The sequence below is a fragment of the Arvicola amphibius genome, chromosome 3, assembly GCF_903992535.2.
Source record: "Arvicola amphibius chromosome 3, mArvAmp1.2, whole genome shotgun sequence".
Taxonomy (NCBI): Eukaryota; Metazoa; Chordata; class Mammalia; order Rodentia; family Cricetidae; genus Arvicola; species Arvicola amphibius.
The window spans coordinates 175,321,251-175,340,467 of record NC_052049.1 but is presented as its reverse complement, the minus strand read 5'-3'; the positions used below and the strand labels follow the sequence as shown (position 1 = coordinate 175,340,467).

The window sequence follows — 19,217 nt, the reverse complement described above, 5'->3', positions numbered from 1 at the left end:
AGAATGAGGCCACATGTGCACACAGCACACACACTCTCACAGACAGTGTGACTAAATGTATCCAGGGGTTATGTATGTGTGTGAACACACCCATGTATACTTATGCTATGTAGGCTTATGTGTATGTAGATGTGTGCATACACGTGAGGTTATGTGTCCATGGTATACATAGAGAGCTCGTGGATGGTAAGAAAACAGAACAGGAATGTGCCTGATGGGATGTGTGCATGTGCCTTTACATATGCATACCTGATTGTGACAGACTTGCTTATACCTTCCTCTTGTCTAGTTTCATGTATATGAATATGGTCTAGCTTTTGAGACCTCAATAATGTGTGTGTGCAGCTGGGGGTCTTGGAAACACAGCCCTTTCTTCCCAAGCTTCTCATGTTTAAGACTCTGGTCCCACCACACACAGTGGCAAATGTCTGAAATCCTAGCACTTGGAAGGTGGAGACAGGAGGAAAAGAGAGTCATTCTTGGCTATGTAGCAAGTTCATGGCCAGCCTGAGCTATATCATGCCATCTATTTCTAAAAAAATAGACAAAAATCCCTTCTGTTTCTGGGCTGGGGTGCAGGATGATGGAAAGCTGTTGTTGTTGTTTGGTTTGTTTAATGGATTCTTGGTTCTTGGTCTTTTGAGGCATGGACTCATGCTGCCCAGGCTGGCTTTGCGCTGTGTGATGGCTGCTGGCCTTGAACTCCTGATTCTCCTGCCTTCATCTCCCAAGTGCTGGGACTGCAGGCATGGACTACCAAACTCAGCTGTGATGGGCGGTTCTTAGTGGTAAAGACTCAGGCTCAAAATTACTCAGCTACTTCAATCGTGAAGTAGCCTGCACAGAAGGGTGTGAGACTCCCGGATTCTTTGAGCCTCAGTCCCCTTACCTATAAAATGGGGAAAATGGATATCAGACATCAAGCGCACAGCAGAGTCAAGAATCAGTACATCTCCTAGCTTCTAGTTTACCTAAATGTCAGACTCCTTTTCTAGATGCCTCAGCCTAGTCCCACCCCTATGATGCAAGAGCAAAGGAAGCAAGTTCAAGTACACAGTGGGGTGCTCCTGCCCCCTCGTGGCCATAAAGGGGAGAAGTAGCTGCACAGTGGCCTCTAAATTTGAGGAAGTCAGGAGAACCTAGCCTAGTGCAGCCTCTAGTACTGTCCTACCAGCATGGTGAGGCCAGAGCCAGTCTGTGCCACCTCAGGCTGGCAAGAGGCATGTGGCAGTTAGCTTTCATCGTCAACTTGACACAATCTTAGAATCACCTGGGAAGAGGCTCAAGGACAGGCCACCCAGGTCAGGTGGGTCTGTCTGTGAGGGATTTTATTTTTAAGACTTGTTTATTCTATGTGTAATGGCGCTTTGCCTGCATTTATGTCTGTGTGAGGGTGCCAGGTCTCCTAGAACTGGAGTTATGGACAGTTGTGAGCTGCCACATGGGTGCCGGGAATTGAACCCAGATCCTCTGGAAGAGCATCCAGTGCTCTTAACCAATAAGCCATCTCTTCAGCCTCTGGATTTTACTTTAATTGGCTTGACTGAAGTGGGAAGGCCACCGTGAACATACAGGTGACACACTGTCACGGCCGGTCCCTGAACTGTGCGCTGAGTGAGAAAGTAGGCAGGGCAGGTAAGCACACACGTATTTACTTTCTCTGTTTGGCACGGTAGGTGTGACCAGCTGCTTCAAGTTTCTGCCTTGACTTCCCTCGGTGGACTATAATCTGGTCCAACAAACATTTCTCCGCTAAGCATTCTTTTGGGTGTTTTTGCCTGGTGATTTATCACAGTGGCTGAAGTGAAAATAGGAGAGGGCTGTTGTTGCTGTTGTTGTTGTTGTTGTTGTTGTTGCTGTTGTTGTTGTTGTTGCTGTTGTTGTTGTTGTTGTTGTAAGACAGGGTCTCACATTAGCCTTGGCTGTCCAGAACTCACTATGCAGACCAGCCTGGCCTTGAACTAACAGACACCTGTCTGCCTCTGTCTCCCAACCGATGAGAGTAAAGGCATGTGCTACCACCACCCGGCAGGACAGGGATCTTGACAACCCCACCAACACCTTCTCAAAAAGTTCAAGTCTGAACAGGGAGGGGAGCGCGATCACATGAAAATTTCTATCTCATGAGTGCCAACCACTCACTCCACAGCATCCAAGCCATGCTAAAACTAAGGTACATGCCAGGCACAAAACAGGCATATTCCTGTACTCATGAGAGTGCCTCTCCTGGGGCAGAAGAGGAGCTAACATGCATCCTCTACAGAAGCCTGGAAGAGACAAAAGCAGGACCTCCGAGCCACACAATGGCCCCTGACATGCCCTGGCTAACCCTCTTCCCTCTCTGAAGCTCCACTCTCCCTTCCCACAGAATGTCCTTACCAAAGGTCCTTAATACTAGGGAGGGATGAGACAGCCATCAGGAGGCTATGCACAACTTCCCCCTAAACCCAGCATATGCCAACCTTTCCACAACCTGAGAAGTTAAGAAGCCAGCCTAAAGCTGGATGTGGTGATACATGCCTTTAATCCCAGCACTCCAGAGACAGAGGCAAACTGATCTCTGTGAGTTCAAGGACAGCCAGAGCAAAATGGTGAGGTCCCATCTCAAAAAACTAAAGAAAAGAGAAAGAAAAAACAAAGATGCCAGCCCCTTCAGTCTGCAGCATCTAGCCAGCCCTGTCAGTCACACAGCATGGAGCCAGTCCTGTCAGTCATACAACATGGAGCCAGCTCTGTCAGTAACTCAGCATGGAGCCAGCTCTGTCAGTCACACAGCATGAAGCTAGCTCTGTCAGTCACTCAGCATGGAGCCAGTCCTGTCAGTCACACAGCATGGAGCCAGTCCTGTCAGTCACACAGCATGGAGCCAGTCCTGTCAGTCACACAGCATGGAGCCAGTCCTGTCAGTCACATAGCATGGAGCCAGCTCTGTCAGTCACTCAGCATGGAGCCAGTCCTATCAGTCACACAGAATGGAGCCAGTCCTGTCAGTCACAGAGCATCAGACTGAGCTGCTGGAGCTCAGCAGTAGCTCATGCACTCGCCAGTAAGCAGGCTCCAGAGGTAGCGAGAAGGGGTGCTTCTTAGCAAAGGGGTGGTAACTTATCAAGCCATCTCTACAGCAAAGCCCCACCTCAACCCTCACCACACTTACTTCCTGATTTTCAGGCCTTCCTCATTCTCTGGGAGGAAAAATTCAAACGATTTGTACGTCTTGACCATGTCCCGGCGATACTGGCCAACGTTGAATTCTAGGGGGAGAAGAGGCTTAACTTTCACAGGACAGCAACCCTACCAACCCCTGCCCAGGCCCCCTCCCCAGGCCCTGCCACCACCAGCCTTCTCTCTTCCCTCCCTTTATAGTCCTCCCATGATTCCACTGGAGCCTCACCCCGAGTAGGCACACCAATCCAGTTGAGGTACCGGGTCAGTTTCTTAGAAATGTAGGTCTTGCCCCTGGCTGGTAGGCCCACCATGACGATGAGCGTCGGGCAGTTGGTCATGCAAACTGGAAGGCAAGCAGCACCGGGAGGGTTAATCTGGTCTGTCACCTTGATGGGATCTAGAATCACCATAGAAACAAATCTCAGTCTATGAGGGGGTTCCCATTAGGGTAACTGAGGTAGGGAGACCATCTTAAATGTGGGCAGCACCATCCCTGGGCTAGGGTCCTGTACTGCGGGGGTGGGGTGGAGTGAGTGAGAAGAGCATCCATTCACCTCTCACTTCCTCACCATGGAAGCCAGGCCACCAGCTACCTCAGGCACACAGGTGTATGTAAGGCATAAGGCACAACCAGCCAGGCCAGCAGCCAAACACTCTAGGGAGCTGCCCACTACCCAGAGGACAGCAAAGCCAATGCCTGCCTCCCTCACCCAAAACTCCACTCCCTAATCTCCCCTATATCCATATGTTGTGACAGGTGGTCTCCCTTGAAGTTCTCTTTCTCTTCAAAGCTCTGCCTTAAAGTTTTCCCTTTAGCAGGGACCTCCTTTCCCAAGGGCACCTCCATGTGTCCCTAGGGCATTTTCACCCCCCACTTGGCCACCTCACGAAATGACTGCTATCTATGGACCGATACTGATTATTTAGAGTAGTTTTTATGTGTGACTGTCCTCCAAGCCGAGTAGCCACCAGCTGTGCCCCTTTGCGAAAGCGTTATCCTGGCTAGGTTTGCTGGCTGCTTACGTCCCCTCATGAAGGGGTGCGTAGGGTCTTGAGACCTTCCCCTGAGAATCCACTGCTTTCTCCCCTGCTGGATGCACCCACACCCATGTATGTAACCCCTCACTTATGCTCTGGAAGGAAGTCCAATAAACTCATTGGCTCTTCAGAGGGAACTTCTGTACAACTGTGCGCTAGTTTGTCATTGGGATCTTGGGAGGAGGGATAGATCTTGTTTCTACCCCTCCAGGAAAGGAATTTTGACGTGCCACTCTTGTTCCTGCCCTGGCACTGCACTGATGCTCAGTAATACGAGCAGGGAGGCAGCTAGGAGGCCAGCAGGGTAAGGGCCACAAAGGACTGAGACCAGAGGCCCAGCAATGAGGATCCTCTTCACGATCGGCTCATCACCATCTCACATGCTACCAAGCCAGGTGTCAACCAGGGAATATGCCAAGGCTGGAGGTGGGAAAAACCTGCCCACAGCTTCCCCAAGTGTCAGCGGCCTAGGACTGACACCAAGCAGCAGGCCTGCCTATGACTCAGCTCAGCTTCCAGCGTGGCCAGATGTGGTCCCAGGAGTCCCTGAAGCCTTCTCTGCGTCACCCGTACGACAGCCAGTAAAAGCATAGGGGGCAGACTGCTGAAATGATGTGGGGAGCTGGCCCTTCTCTGTCTGCCCACTTATTTGCCTTCCTTTGCCAGACCATCAGGAACCCCCCTCAGCTGTCTCTCTTAGGACACAGAGACCTGGGGACAGCTCCGCCTGTCAGCAGTCAGGCGAGCCTCGGTTCCTATTTTGGTTGTGACACCTTCTGGTAACTCAGAGTCTTGGTGACCTCACCAGCATGATCGTGCACTTTCCCCACGGCAAAGCTTCTGGGAAACTGTGCCCTCTGCCTCGCCTGGCAGCATCCTGGACTACGGACACAGGTGTACTCATCCCCGACTGCACTTAGGACCCAGGATGTAGGCAGCATCATTCCTGTGCATGACCCAAACTGGGAAGGGGACGTGGGCTGAAGGAGGAGTGAGGACACTTGCAGAATAACCTCAGTATTGGCTAAGGTGAGCGGAAGCTGAGTTAAGCAAGTTCCTGCCTCCTCAGGGCTAGCAGACTGCTCGAGTCTATTTGCACAACTCCTGCCCAAGCTGACCAGGAGCTCTGAAGCAAGTTAAAGAAAGTACATCAGCCATTTACCATGGTCATCCATCCATCTGCCTCCCCATGCTCCTCCTGATGGGTCCCCCCCACACACGCACGCCCGCACGCACGCACCCACACAATTGCTCCCTCAGTGTTCATGACTTCAAGATGGAGGTACTGTACCCATTCTTCACATCTGCTTTAGTCAGGGTGACCACTGCTGTTATAAACACCACGACCAGAGCAACTCGGGAAGGAAAGGGTTATCTGGCTTTCACATCACAGTTCATCATTGAAGAAGGCAGGACAGGAATCCGGAGGTAGGTGTTGGAACAGAAGCCATGGAGTAGCGCTGCTTATTGTCCTGGACATCATAGCTTGTTCAGCCCGCTTTCTTACAGAACCCAGGACCAACAGCCCAGGGGTGGCACCACCCACAATGGACTGGGTCCTCCTCCATCAGTCACTAATTAAGAAAATGCCTTAGAGGCTTGCCTGAAGGCAGACCTTCTGGGGACATTTTCTCAGTTGAGATTCCCTCTTCTCAGTTGACTCTAGCTTGTGTCAAATTGACATAAAACTAGCCAGCACAACATCTATTTTCCCAGAGCAGACCTGGGCCTCCCTCATAGCCACAGCCTCCTCCCACAGTCTTTGGTGACTCCACTCCTCTTCCCCACTCCCACCCACGTGCAAGGTAGGCAGTCAGTGGAACAGACTGGAGCTGGGCACAAAACAAGGCAATAAATTAGTGATCACCTCTGCTCCTCAAGATAAGCTCCCAAGAAATAACCCAAAGCAAATCAAAGTTCAAGAACATTCGTGGCAGCTCTGCTTACAACAGCATGTTGTGGTGATAATCCCTGGAGGGGAAAAATTACAAACCGAGGCAGAACAAAGAAGGATACACTACAGACCTTGAGAGCCATGGTCCAAAGAGGGGTATGTAGTCAGAAGACCAGCCCTGAGCCCATAAGGACCCCAACATCTAGCAGCCAGGACAGCAGAACACATTGTCTGTAACACCATCCACACAGAGAGAAGGAAGTCTGAAGACGCCAACTCAGCTCCTTCTGGTTCCCTTCCCATAGATCCATGGAAGGCCAGCGAGCTCTAGGAGCCCCAAGGCCTGAGACTGGTAGCAATGGGAGTGGCTGCTAGCTTACCTACTTCCAGACACTTCCACAAAAGGCACAGCCAAAGTTTCTGAAGTGGACTCTGGGTAGACTCCCAAAATGACTGGACCTGCTCCCGCCATCTTGGCCAGACTGAGAAAGGAACACTTCTTTAAAATTAAGCTACATGATGGTGGCGGAGGTACGCGCCTTTAATCTTGACACTTAGGAGGCAGAGGCAGGTGGATCTCTGTGAGTTTGAGACCAGATTGATGTACAGAGCAAGTTTCAGAACAGGATCTAAAGATACAGAGAAACCTTGTCTCAAAAACAAACAAACAAACAAACAAACAAAGACAGGTCATGGCAGCCCCACTCAAGGACAGAGTTGTCTCCCCTGCTGCCTTGTGCACACACACAAGTCCTGTCACACAGGGAGAATCATGGCATCTTTTCACATTTTGGCTGAAAAAAGTCATCAGAAATTGGACATAGTAGCACACGCCTTTAATCCCAGCATCCAGGAGGCAGAGGCAGGAGGATCTTTGTAAGTTTGAGGCCAGCCTGGTCTACATAGGGAATTCCAGGGTAGCCAGGACTACACAGAGAAACCCTGTCTCAAAACAAAACAAACAAAAAACAAAAACAAACAACAAAAAAATCCACTTGTTCTTGCAAAGGACTGGGGTTTGAGTCCCAGCCCGCATCCAGAGGGTTACAAGATTACAAGGGTCCATAATTCCAGTTCCAGAGGATCTGATGCCCTCTCCTCACCAATTAGGACATTAGGTACACACACAGAGCACAGACACACATGAAAACAAAACCCTCTTACACATAAAAGAAACAAACATAAAAAACGTAAAAAAAAAAAAAAAAGAAAAGAAAAATGGTATCTTGTCACTCAGGAGGTAGAACCAAGAGGCCCATCCACAAGGCCATCAACAGGAGGCCTGCATGGTGGGTTCCCTGGTCAGCTGTCCAGAGCCTGCTCAAGGAGACTACATTCTCAAAACAAAGAAAAAACAATGTCCTAACTGCCTTGGTCCTGGGGCCCCTCCTTATCACCTGTCCTACCTCCTCCCCACAGAGCTCCTAAAGGTCTAAGCTGGCATTCCAGTGGAAAGAAAGGTTAGCTTCCAGACACGCAGGTGTGCATCTGAATTTTGTAAATTACCAAATTTTATCAACTGCTTATGGTGTCTGAGGGTGGAGAACATGGCTTTGTCATTCATCCCCAGTACCCCAAGAAGCTGGGGACTAGACACCTGAGGGAACCTACTGCCTGCCCCGATTAGCAGTAGGCACTGCTTCTTCCTTCTCATACACCCCTGCGGTCAGACTAAACTTCCCCACCCTGGGGTCTTTACTGTCCTTACTGTCTTGCAACCCGGCCCGAGCTCACTGTGCAAAAGGCAGAACACTGCACAGGTACAAAGTGGATGGGTGTGCTGTGTGTGACCTCCAGGACCTCCGGCTGGGGCCCAGACTCTCATCCCCAGACACACATCTGCAAGCTTCATCTCCGACCATGTCACCCCCTCCTCCAGGAAAGCAGGAGTCTACAACCCAGACTATTCCAACACTCTGAAACTGACAAGCCAAGCTCTCCACTTACACAAGAACCACAATGGTTTGTTTGTTTGTTTTCTCTGTGTAGTCCTGGCTGTCCTGGAACTCACTCTGTATGTAGACCTCGCTACAAACTCAGAGATCCACCTGCCTCTGCCTCTCCAGGATTAAAAGTGAGTGCCATGACCGCCTGGCACAAGAGCCACATTTTAACCGTACACTTAGAGCTTAGAGAAAGACATACAGTCCTACCTCAGGAGCAGATACCTGAGCAGGTTTCTCCTCTAGGCCTCAGCTCCTATACTGAGGGGCTGGCTCAGGCTGATAGCTCAGTCCCCCACTCTGAAGAGCAAGAGGCGAAAAGGAGATTGGTGGTGATGAGATTTGTTTCTACTTTTCTTTCTTTCTTTCTTTTTTTTTTTTTTTTTTTTTTTTTTTTTTTTTTTTTTTTTTTTTTTTGTAGCCCTGACTGTCCTGGTACTCACTACGTAAATCAGATACATTCATGGAGATCCTCCTGCCTCTGCCTCCTGACTGCTAGGATCAAAAGTTTGTACCACCATGCCCAGCTTGCTTCCACGTGTCAAGTATCCATTCATTAGAGGCTCAGACAATGGTGGTCTCATCCTAGGGTTGGGGTCTAAGGTGTTAGCTCCTTGCCCAAGATCACAGAGTTGGTCCAGGATGTGACCTGAGTGCTCCTGGCCCCAAAGTCCAGGTTCCTACTCCTCCTGTAGCAGGTGCGGCCACCCCTGGTCAGGATCACGGTACTAACAACGGCTGGCAAGGAGCTGTCTCAATGCTTCCAAAAGGACGGCTGGCCAGGCTAACGCCACAGTCCCTGGGGACTCAGAATGTGTCTGGACAGCTATGGCTCCACCAGTACTGTGGTCAGAGCCACCACCCACAGGAACACAGTCTGCTTAGGAACCACAGCCATCTTACGCACACCTTCCCACCCCCACTCTCCTAGGACTCTCTTTATGGTAAAGGTCAAAGTCGCGGCCTCAGGCTGGCCTTGGCGAGTGAAGCCTAAAGGACCCTCCCCTCCCTTATCACACACAGCAGCCTTCAGGATGGCCAGGAGACCCGGGCACGTCACACAACAGCCTGATCTCCTTTCCATATCTGTGCCACCAGTTGGACTAGATGTTCTCTGAGGTCTTTGCCAAGCTACAAATTCATTACAATATTTGAATTACTCCTGAAACATTTTTTTCTTTTCCTTGTTAATAAAAAAAATCGCAGAACAAACAGAAGGCCCAAGGAAGTCGGTGAAAACACCCAGCACCCCAGAAGAGGTGAGTCACTTAGCAATTCGCAAATTTCGGCACATCCCCTGGACGTTCCACCCTCCTGTGCAGTCACTACCTATGAACTCAGGGGGGTGCTTCCAGGTCCGGAGGCACAGAGCTAAGGCCATAAGGTGCATGGTGCGCTGTCCCCACTGGCTGACAACTGGACTCCCCTGAAGTTCCTCCCAAAACTTTGGTTTTAAGACCAAGGAGCGCTTGTCTTGCTGAGGACTACTAGGCTTTCAAAAGTCCTCGGCTCAGAGACTTTAAGTGCCTTGTCTAGAGCTACACAGCTCAGTTTCCAGCCAGCCTAGCTGGCAGCCCACTCCGGGGCCAGGAGCGAGGAACGAGCAGCAGTACCATGACGCCAAAGTCCTCTCTATATGCAGGCACTGGATAGCTTGGGTCATGGTGACCAGACCCGGTCTCCAACAAACTGACATGTCCCCTCACACCTGTCTCCACTCCTGCTCCACCACACTTAGCTTCTGCGGGCCACTGTCACAGCACCACTGTCACCCCGCCTCACCTGTTCTCAGCCTCTCACCTGTCCCCGACTCCGCCCATCAGGCACAACAGCCTCACCTTGCCTGTTTCTTTACCTGTCTCCTGCCTTTTCCCTGGAGACCCTCGCCCAAGCCGTCTACCCACCCATCCGGGTTCATCGCCCTCCTCCTCTCCCTGCGGACCCCGTCTTACCACCCCGCTGGCTGGCGTGCAGAGCGGGTCGTCCATTGCTATATGGCATCCAGATCTTCTTCAGGGGATTCTGGGTCAATTCCCGTGGGGACGCCATCCCCCGGCTGCGATGAATCGGACAGCGCGGCTTCGCACCCAGCAACCGGGCCACCTCGGGCCACCCGAGGTCCCGCCCCTCGGCCCCGCCCCTCCTCTAGCGGCTCCTACTCCTGTCCATCTTCCCGCAGGCCCGCCCCTGTACTATTAGGCTCCACCCAAACTGAAGAGGCACTGGCCTACCACTACGCGTGCCCAATTTTTCGACCGCCTCTTTTTGGACTAAGCGCGCCCCGTCCTTCAAACCAAAGCTAATAACACGCATGCTCGATTCCCAAGGCTTTTGACACTCCGTTTATGCAGGCCCCACCCCGGATGTGAAGTTTCCAGTGCTCAAGCGGCTCGTTCGTATTTGCATAGCCCCTCCCACGGTCCCCTTTAGGGCTCCCCAGCCCCGCCTCCAAGGCGTGTGCGGCCCCTGCTCCCTGAGGAACGTGACCTCACGGTCGCCTGGTGAGCAGGGTGTGAGGCCGGGTGGGGCCGGCGTGACCCTCAGAGCCAGGATCGTCTAGACTGCTTGGCCCCGAGTAGCTCTAACGTCCTGGCAGTCAACCTCCGCTGCGCCCTCCTGGACCTTCTCGGGGTCCTCTCAACTGCTCCCACCCTCGAAACTTCCCCGGTCCACGAGAACAACTTGTTCAACCACGCAGAAAATGTTCCCTTATCTCGGGGACAGAAACATAGGATACATCTCCAAATCGACCGTGTTTGGCATGGCTCTTAGGGAACGTGGGCTGCCCACCTGGTACAGATATATGACCAAGCTATTTGGAGACTCACTAAGCTCTGGCAGTATTTTGATTCTCTTCCCAGGATTTACATTTTACCAATTACATTGTTTTTTCTTTTGAGGGAGGATGGTCAGGGTCTCTTGTAGCCTAGGCTAGCCTGGAATTCAATATGTAGCTGAGAATAACCTTGAATTCTGATCATCCTGCTTTCACCTCCCAAGCTGTTATTGCTGCACAATGTTTATACAGGGCTGGGAATTGCACCTAGGGCTTTGGGCTTGCTAGGCAAACACTCTATCAGCTGAGCTACACTCCCAGCCCCGATTACAGTTTTAATAACGAGTTTGTGCATTTTTTAAAATGAATTTCTGTCTCTCCATCAGGAAAACGAGATGCAGACAATTTTACAAGATTGTAGTCCAGATTAAATGTATCAGTCTCAGGAATATGCTCCCTAACATGTAGGCGTTCTCATTCATTATATTATTGCCCTCCCTGCTTTTGGAAATGTACCAGGGCCAGGACCAAGGGCCAAACTTCGCAGCTAAGGTGCTGATAGGAATAACTCCCCAACCTGGGTGGGCCCTGATGAACATGACCCTTTGGAGGCTGGTGAGGGACAGCATGGGGAAGCCACTCTTCTGTGTCTGACCTCCACCACAGTCTCTCAGAAGCTCAGGCCTCTTCTTTCTGTCCGCCCCACCTCTCCAAACCACACTTACTGCTCCTGGCCCCACCAACACAGCTCGAATCTCCATCTCCGTTTGCTGCCCTCTAGTGGGCCTCCACCACACCCTGGCAGGTTTCCTGCCTCCAGCTCAGATGCCCAGACAGAAGCTAGGGACGTGAAAAACAAGGCTGACTTCATTCCCAATCAGTGCAGTATCCCCTCCTGTCACCTCCTGTCACCTCTGCTTTGGGTCAGTTCACCAGGTCCCAAACCAGCTCTAGAGACCCTCAGGACCACTGTGACAACGGTAACCACTACACAAGGAGGTGTAAGTGCAGGAGCCCACCTTGTGCCTCCCTAGTACTGGTTCTAGCTGGTTACTTTGAGAAATACCCTGCTCCAGGCAAGTGGTTTGTTTCCTCTTCCTCGTTCTCCTGTTGCTGTGTCCTCCCTCAATCCCCAGCGGGAGGTGGGCGGCTTGGAGCACACCCACAGATGGCTCATCTGAGCAGGGTTCCTCTTGAGAACGTCAGCTGCACCTACTTCTCCAAAGTCACTCACTCTGTTCCTGTTTGTGTCTCGGTCACTGCCGAGGGCACCTTGGGACCACATTTGACCTCAGAAATCTCAGTGCGGCTCACTGGGACTCATCACAGAGTGACCTCTAACATCATGGGTATCCAATCCATTGTCTTCCCCAGAGCTCCCGGGTGTTACTCAAGAGCTGGTAGCTAAAGCAGAGTAGGGCAGGGCCAGGGGCCAAAGCCATCTCCACACCCAGTCTGAGCCTGGTTTCAGGAAATGTGGCTCTATACCTCCCACTCTTCTCGGCTCACCCCGGGCTGACCCAGACACACCCTCTCAAGTCCATAGATCCAGCTATAAAGCCATAGGCCACCATCATGTGCCTAGGCAACCTTTGCAATGCCAGGGTCTACATCTGCTCTGAGGACGACTCCCCATCTCCCCTTCCATGGCTTCATTTCTTAGGTAGGAAGCTGAGGATGCAGGCCGGGAGGAAACAAGATAGCAGAGCCAGCCCACGGTGCGAGCGAGCAGGACTCAACTCATCTTCCAGCCTTCACAGCCTCACCTAAGACTTCCTTCATTGCCTCACTTCTCACACCTAGGCTCTTGCTTGTTCCCTCTGCTGAAATACCTTGGAATCCAAGCTCTCTGCTCCCCCAACATCAGCAGATATTCAACAGACTAGCCCTCGCGGCTTTTCCCTCTTCAGGGTATCTCAAAGTGCACCTACGTGCACAGGACGTGTTGGGATGCCACTGTGCATTCAAGTATGAACACGGCTAGCTCAGCCCTTTTCTACCATGAACCTAACTGGCCTGACCCTGGATGGCTCCCTGGGCACCTTTTGTACTGACCAATGGGCTGCCTCCTAGTATCCCTATTATAGAAGCCATTTGATCTAAGTCCTCAACCCTCGGTTCTCAAGGCTCAAAATCTTGCCGCTCTCTATCTTCTGCCCAGTCCTGGCTGTACCAACAAGCCACCATTTACAACAGCAAGATCCAGGGGTCCAGCTCTACCACACAAATGCACGCTAGCATGATCATGCATACACACAGAACATACATATTCATTAGTTGGCCCTTGCTCTTCCTCTTTATTCCCTGACCAGATGCTACTTTGCTGGGTGCAGGGCGTTCCCAGGAGTCCTAGCTTCCTCTGGCCATTCTCAAGAGCTGTCCCCACCATCCTTCTGAGCCCAGAGTTCACAGGGTGAGGTTCCACTTTGGGGATCCAGCCATGTGAGTGGCAGCTTGGGAACCCTCATCTGTACTTCTTGATTCTAGCCTGGCACAGGGCACACAGTAGGTGCTGCAAGTGATTCAGAGCTAGCCAAGGTGCCAAAACAGCTCAGAAAGGCTTATGGAAAAGACAGAGTACACAGTAGGTGTGTACAGAAACTCAGGACCAGCACAGAGCACACAGTAGGTGCCCTAGAAATACAAGCTTAAAGGCTAAGAAGGCACTATCTGAAAAACTTCCCAAACTGGGTAACCCTGATGAACAAGACCCCTTGGAGGCCAGCAAAGGGTATATTGGGGAGAGCCTCAGGCAGTTCCAGCTGCCTGGCCCTCCCCCTTGGCTAAAGGAAGATACTATTTATAGTCATCCCACCTTGGTCCAGGCCCCTCTTCCCAAGGAGGCCCCAGTTTTTTCTCCCCCTCTGGCCGTTGATAGATTGATGCCCTCTCAGAGCACTCTGAGAGACTCCCAGCGCCCTCATGCTCCCTCCAACACCATCTTCACTACACCCAGGTCTTCTCCCAATCCCCACCGTCCCCAGGCTACCCAATGCCTACCCTGCCCGTCGCTCTCCCGCCCAGGGCCAGTCAGAGAGGTGCCTCCTAATGTACCTCTGTCCATCCTGCCACCGAACTGTCCAGGGCCGCAGCCCCCACCCCCCCCACCCCTCCCGCGGTTCTGCAAGGGTAAGGAAACCCCGCCCCCCTTGCAGGCTCAGAGGAAAACGGCCCCGCCTCTGCAACCGTCCTAGACCCGCCCCCGAGGGCTGCTTTGCCCAGTGAGGTTGCCAGGCCCCTATCCAGACAGGCAGCTGCACTCTGCGCTCAGGCCAGTAGCACTTTTTTTTCCAGTCGGAGCTGCCGGTAACGCTCAGGATCTATCCGGTCGTCTCTCCTGAACGTGTTGTCGACACCACTGGGAGCTCCTGCCTCATCCACAGGCAAATAGAATCACACGCCCCAGAAAGTCAATCTCTCTCAGCCCAGCAATGGAATGGGGGGGGGGGGGTGCGTAAAGAAGGTGAAACCTACTCATTTTACAGTGAGCAGGTCAGAGGGTAGGGAGCGAAGGTGAGTGGAAGGGCAGCAGGGAAGCCAGGTGTGACTCAGCCCTCATGTGTCACTGCCTGACTGGGTGACTCGGTGCATCCTTCAATCATCTCCCATTTATTGAGCGCCTCCTGCAGCCACAACTTTCATGTGCACCATGTCACTCTGAGCTACAAGAAGCTTAGTGGCATCACTCTGCTTTACAGTTGAGGAAGTTGGGGCTCAGGAAATGGGAGCAGCTTTGCTTAGGACAGTTCATCAAGGAGAGCTCCAGCTGTATCCACCCCTCCTCCCAGCCAGGCGTGTCCACCAACCTGGCAGGGCTGCTGGGTGTATCTAGGACAATGCTTGGCTGGGTACTGTGTGCAGATTTGGGAGTCAAACACCCTCTTCTTCAGTCCTTCTCTGTGTCTCCAACCCTTGCTCACACACAGCTGACAGAGATTTATAGCAGGCAGAGACTCACACACACACAACTGCCAAGGTCAGATTCCTCACACGTGGTCATCTATGCCTCTGCCTAGAGATGTCTCTGATAACCACATCCAACTAAGCGGGGTGCTGCCTAACAGAGTGCAAAACATGGGGTGACACATGCTTGTAATCCTAACACTCGGGGCAGAAGCAGAAGGATTGCTACAAGTTTGAGACCAGTCTGGTCACGTAGCAAGTTCTAGAACATGCAAGGGTTCCATTGTAAACACACAAGACCCTCTCCTGTGGAGACCTCAGGTGGGGCCCGGGCTTTAGATGGATATTGGGTGCAGTCCTGGAGTCCTCGCCTCAACGTTTGATGATGGAGCTCACATGATAGTATCTTGATGCTCTGTGACTGCCAGGCACAGCCAGGCCTGACATGGCTCTATATAGCAAACATACATGCCAGTGTTCAAGATGCCCAAACATATGTAAGTATGAAGGGCACAGAAGCATGGCACCACACAGCCAAGCTGTCTGAACATACTGTGGATACGCAGAAGCTCTGGCAGTGACCCACTATGGTAAAGTCTGGGTAGGCGCTCTGCCTAGATATAGTACTGTCCAACTTTATGGCTGTCCTCCAGAACTTCCCATCCAGGGTCACCCCATCTTTATGATCCCCTTCTCTCAGTCTCAGCGGCGGCCAACACGAGCTAGTATTCGGGCATTAGTGGCAGCCTGATCCCTGGCAGCCTTGGTCCGAGCCTGCTCCAGTAAGATCCGCAGGAGGCCGATGGGGACATCCAGGGAGAGTGTGACACGCGTGTCCAGGTGGGGGTTAGCTTTGGAGTTGCTCCAGGAAGCTGAGGGCCCTGTGGTGGCAGCTGAGTGGCTCTCCACGGCCACAGAGTAGGGAAGAGTCTCCAAATGGTTCTGAGGGAGGAGCTGGGAGGTGGGGATAGGGGTCCCTGGGACAAACAGGACCATGAGCATCACCAGTGCCCACCTGGCCATCATGCTGTAAGGCTGTAAGGAGAAAACAGGCTCAGGGTCTGGACGTTCATTGGAAGGAGACAGACTGCAAGAGGCAAGAGATGAAGAGGGGCTGGAGAGATTACAGAGGCCAGGCCAGGGACAGAGACACAGAGACTGAGTAAAAGAAACAAGAAGAAAGCCAAGTCAGGACCAGACAGAGGCAGGAGCCAGATAGAAGAATGAAAACGTGTATGGAGGCATGGTGATGTATGTTTATAATGTGTCCTAAGGCATGGTGGCGTGTGTCTATAATGTGTCCTGAGGCATGGTGATGTGTGTCTATAATGTGTCCTGAGGCATGGTGGCGCATGTCTATAATGTGTCCTGAGGCATGGTGGCGCATGTCTATGATCTAAGCACCTGGGAGGCTGAGGCAGGATCAAATTTGAAGGCAGCTAATGAGACCCTGTCTAAAAACTTCAAAGACAACAGAAGGAGAACAAGTAGGAGCTAAAGACAAAGATAACCAGGGGCAGAGAAAGAAGGGGAGTGGGCTGGCAGGGGTGGGGCAGGGGAGGAAGAGAGGAAGATAAATGGGGTGGGGACAGAGCAAATGGGGAAGAGAAGAAAAAAGGCAAGGCAGGAAGAGGAAGAAACTACCTGGAGTCATCTAGAGGAAAAGAAAGACCTAGAAACAGAGACAGCCCACATGACAAAAATGGAGACAGGTTCTGAGCGGCAGTGAGGACAGAGGGGGAAGAGACCCCAGAATCTCCCAGTCTCCCAGACATTCCCACTCACCCAAACCCCAGGACCACTCAACCCCAGACCCTTCCCATCCAGACCCAGTGTCAGTCATACCATTGCCAGCTTCCTCCGGGGAAGGCTGGGGACACTGGAGCTGCTGGGGCTGGGGCCAGGCAATGCTCTCCTGCAACCTGACCCTTTACTCCACTTCAGGTCCCATTTATCTCCCCCAGCCTCCTGGGGTAGGAGCTGGGGCATGTTTCCTGGCATGAGGCAGCCCCCCACCTATGACTCATCCCCTCCTAGGGAGCAGAAGAACATCTCCTTAGCCCCCACCCTATTTACATCTGGGGGGGGCAAGTTAGGGGAATAAGAGCACAGAAAAACAACCAGGGCCAGGTATGAGGACTCTATGCCATGCAATATAATGCTGACTACCCCTCCCCACAAGGAAATTTGTTTCCTGATACCCCCATTTCACCCAAAAAATCAACAACAAAGGCCTTTTAAAACAGCAGCTTTAATGTCCCCCCCCCCCCGAATCAGCACCATGGCATCACAGCCTTGGGTCAAGGGGCAGTTTGGACACCAGTCATATCCATTCACTGCCCACAACCACCCCATGAGTCATCTGCCAGGAAAGCAGGCGCCACAATGGGGATTTGTCCCTAAGGGGGAAAGCTAGACCCACAGGACCAAGTCACTGAAATCATGGACACCATGCACGCTCACGTGCACACAGAACTCTAGCACCAAACGGAGATCGGCAGGACCCTGCTGAGCCCTGCCACCTCCAGGGACTGCTGACCATCAAACGCGTCATTCAGGCCTCAGCCCTAGGCAGCACCTGTGTGGAACACACCAGAAAACATCCTGACCTTCTTTCCCAATATGAAACCTACACAGAAACATGGCAAAGCATCCGTGAGGGACTGAGAGTGGGCTCTGACTAAGGGAGGGGACCCTTGACAAAAAGGAACGTGGAGAGGAACCATGCAGGCTCCACAGCTGGGGAAATGTAGCCACACTGATACATGTAGGCGCAGCATCACTGAGAGAATCTAAGCCCCTACCTGTTTTCTGGCTGTGGACCACTTGGGGTGGGCAGCGGCGCTCACATGCCTCACGGGTTCCAAAACGGTTGGCATTCCCTCCGCAGCCACCGTAGACAAAGGGATGACAGGCTGTGCCACCAGGAACAGCCCGATGGTACCAGCGCAGGGTGTAGGCAGTACAGGAGCCCTCATCCAGTGGTAGGGAGCAGGGGTCTAGGGTTATTGGTGGTTAGTCATTGGGGATAGTGGGGGGTCAGAGGAATCCAAAATCAGCAAAAGATCAGCAATGGGATGGGCTTCATCTGCCACTACCTGAACCTTTCTGGTCCCAGCCCTTGCTATCACCGTTGCCATCCCAAGGAACCTCAGGGTCCTGGTAGTCTTCCACAGAATACACCGAGTACTCAGAGAAGTCGTCGTCATCTTCAGGGGGTACCTGGCCTGCAGGCAGGGTGGGGTATACTTTGTGGAGGTCCCTGCTGGCTCTGGGGTAGAGTAGATAGCATCTGTCTCCCCCATGTGCAGAAATGTGTGTGTGTCCTGTGTGTAGACTCTCTCTCTATATATATATGTGCAATGTGCACTGATATACATATCTGTACCCAATCTGTATATGCCCCATGGATTGCCAGCCTCACCTTCCTCCTCTACATGAGAGACCCGGAGCACAGGCACACGGTGGAGCTGGGGGCCAGCTGTATCCGCAGCATAGCTGGGGAGGGGTCCTGGAACAGGGCAGTGATGATGCTCTTGGTTGTCATGGTCCCCCACCCTAGCCACACCCCTGCTGAGAGGACCCAAATGGTAGGCAGAGCATCAGTGCCTTAGATGAAGAAAGTTCTAGATACAGAAAGCTACTCACGTGATCCAGATGCAATAAACTGTCCCTGGCAGGCTGGAAGGGACAGAAAAATGGTAGAATGAGGTCATGAAAAGTGAAGAACAAGAGACAAAGAAAAAGATGGGAAGATGGAGAAAGAGAAACAGACAAAAGACACACGCGTGTGGGGTAAGATGTACAGAGATACAGCAGGAGAGCCAGTGAGAGCCAGAGGAGTCAGAAGGGAGAACAGGCAAGAGGTGAAGAAGGGAAGGGAGGAGAAAGACAGGAAGAAACATAGAGATGATGAGCTGGCAGGAACGAGAAGCTGGAAATAGACCAGGGAAGCGAGGGGCCAAGGAAGTTGGGGCAGGAGGCACAGAGATGAAAACGGTCACAGTAGGAAGAAACAGGGTCCCAGAATCATCACTCCCCACCTGTGCCACATCTTCTGGGACACCTCTGTCCCCAACTCTACCCCTCCAAATGCAGCTAGTCACTATGCAGCCCACATCTGTCCCCCTCCATCAAGGGAGTCCTGTTAGCATGTGACCCTCTGTGAGTTCTGGGAACTTGCCAGCCCTATCCAGGTGTCCTAGGATGGGGTGGGGGCAGGAGACTCCACATTAGACCCACTCACCACAATGCTGACTCATCTCCTGACGCACAAAGCCCCGAATGTCATCCTCCTGGGAACACAAGACCACAAGGCCCCCAAGAACCCATGAATCATGGGTCGCATAATGCAGGGATCAAAGACTAGTCATATCAAATCAAGAGCTCTGGGACCAGGGGGTCAGGGTGCCGGGTGAACCATCCCACCCAGGCCAAACTCACAGTCAGTGCAGCTTCTCCTTTCTCCCCACGAGGGCCAGCAGGTCCTGGTCGCCCC

At 52.3% G+C, this 19,217-nt stretch overlaps 3 protein-coding genes across 6 annotated transcripts in view; all 3 read right to left on the bottom strand.

The window, feature by feature from the left end:
* Pfkfb4 (6-phosphofructo-2-kinase/fructose-2,6-biphosphatase 4) overlaps positions 1–13,894 on the bottom strand; it is a 36,649-nt gene extending 22,755 nt beyond the window's left edge. The window contains exons 1-3 of one of the 4 annotated variants that reach the window (XM_038321942.1): positions 13,817–13,894; positions 3,392–3,508; positions 3,155–3,251 (exon numbers count right to left, since the gene is read on the bottom strand). In XM_038321942.1, coding sequence (XP_038177870.1) covers positions 3,155–3,251; positions 3,392–3,508; positions 13,817–13,880 — 278 coding nt within the window. In that variant the 5' untranslated portion in view covers positions 13,881–13,894. Of the gene's footprint in view, positions 1–3,154; positions 3,252–3,391; positions 3,563–9,992; positions 10,143–13,816 lie in introns of those variants that run through there. The other 3 variants (XM_038321943.1, XM_038321940.1, XM_038321941.1) reach the window with 3 other exon arrangements.
* A 1,527-nt stretch (positions 13,895–15,421) lies between these two features.
* Positions 15,422–15,745, bottom strand: Ucn2 (urocortin 2). Its single transcript, XM_038321123.1, has one exon. The coding sequence runs from the start codon at positions 15,743–15,745 to the stop codon at positions 15,422–15,424; it is 324 nt and encodes a 107-aa protein (XP_038177051.1).
* A 1,277-nt stretch (positions 15,746–17,022) lies between these two features.
* Col7a1 (collagen type VII alpha 1 chain) overlaps positions 17,023–19,217 on the bottom strand; it is a 31,980-nt gene continuing 29,785 nt past the window's right edge. The window contains exons 112-118 of the mRNA XM_038323795.1: positions 19,163–19,216; positions 18,966–19,014; positions 18,368–18,400; positions 18,144–18,230; positions 17,818–17,946; positions 17,524–17,718; positions 17,023–17,297 (exon numbers count right to left, since the gene is read on the bottom strand). Coding sequence (XP_038179723.1) covers positions 17,287–17,297; positions 17,524–17,718; positions 17,818–17,946; positions 18,144–18,230; positions 18,368–18,400; positions 18,966–19,014; positions 19,163–19,216 — 558 coding nt within the window. The 3' untranslated portion in view covers positions 17,023–17,286. The remainder of the gene's footprint in view (positions 17,298–17,523; positions 17,719–17,817; positions 17,947–18,143; positions 18,231–18,367; positions 18,401–18,965; positions 19,015–19,162; position 19,217) is intronic.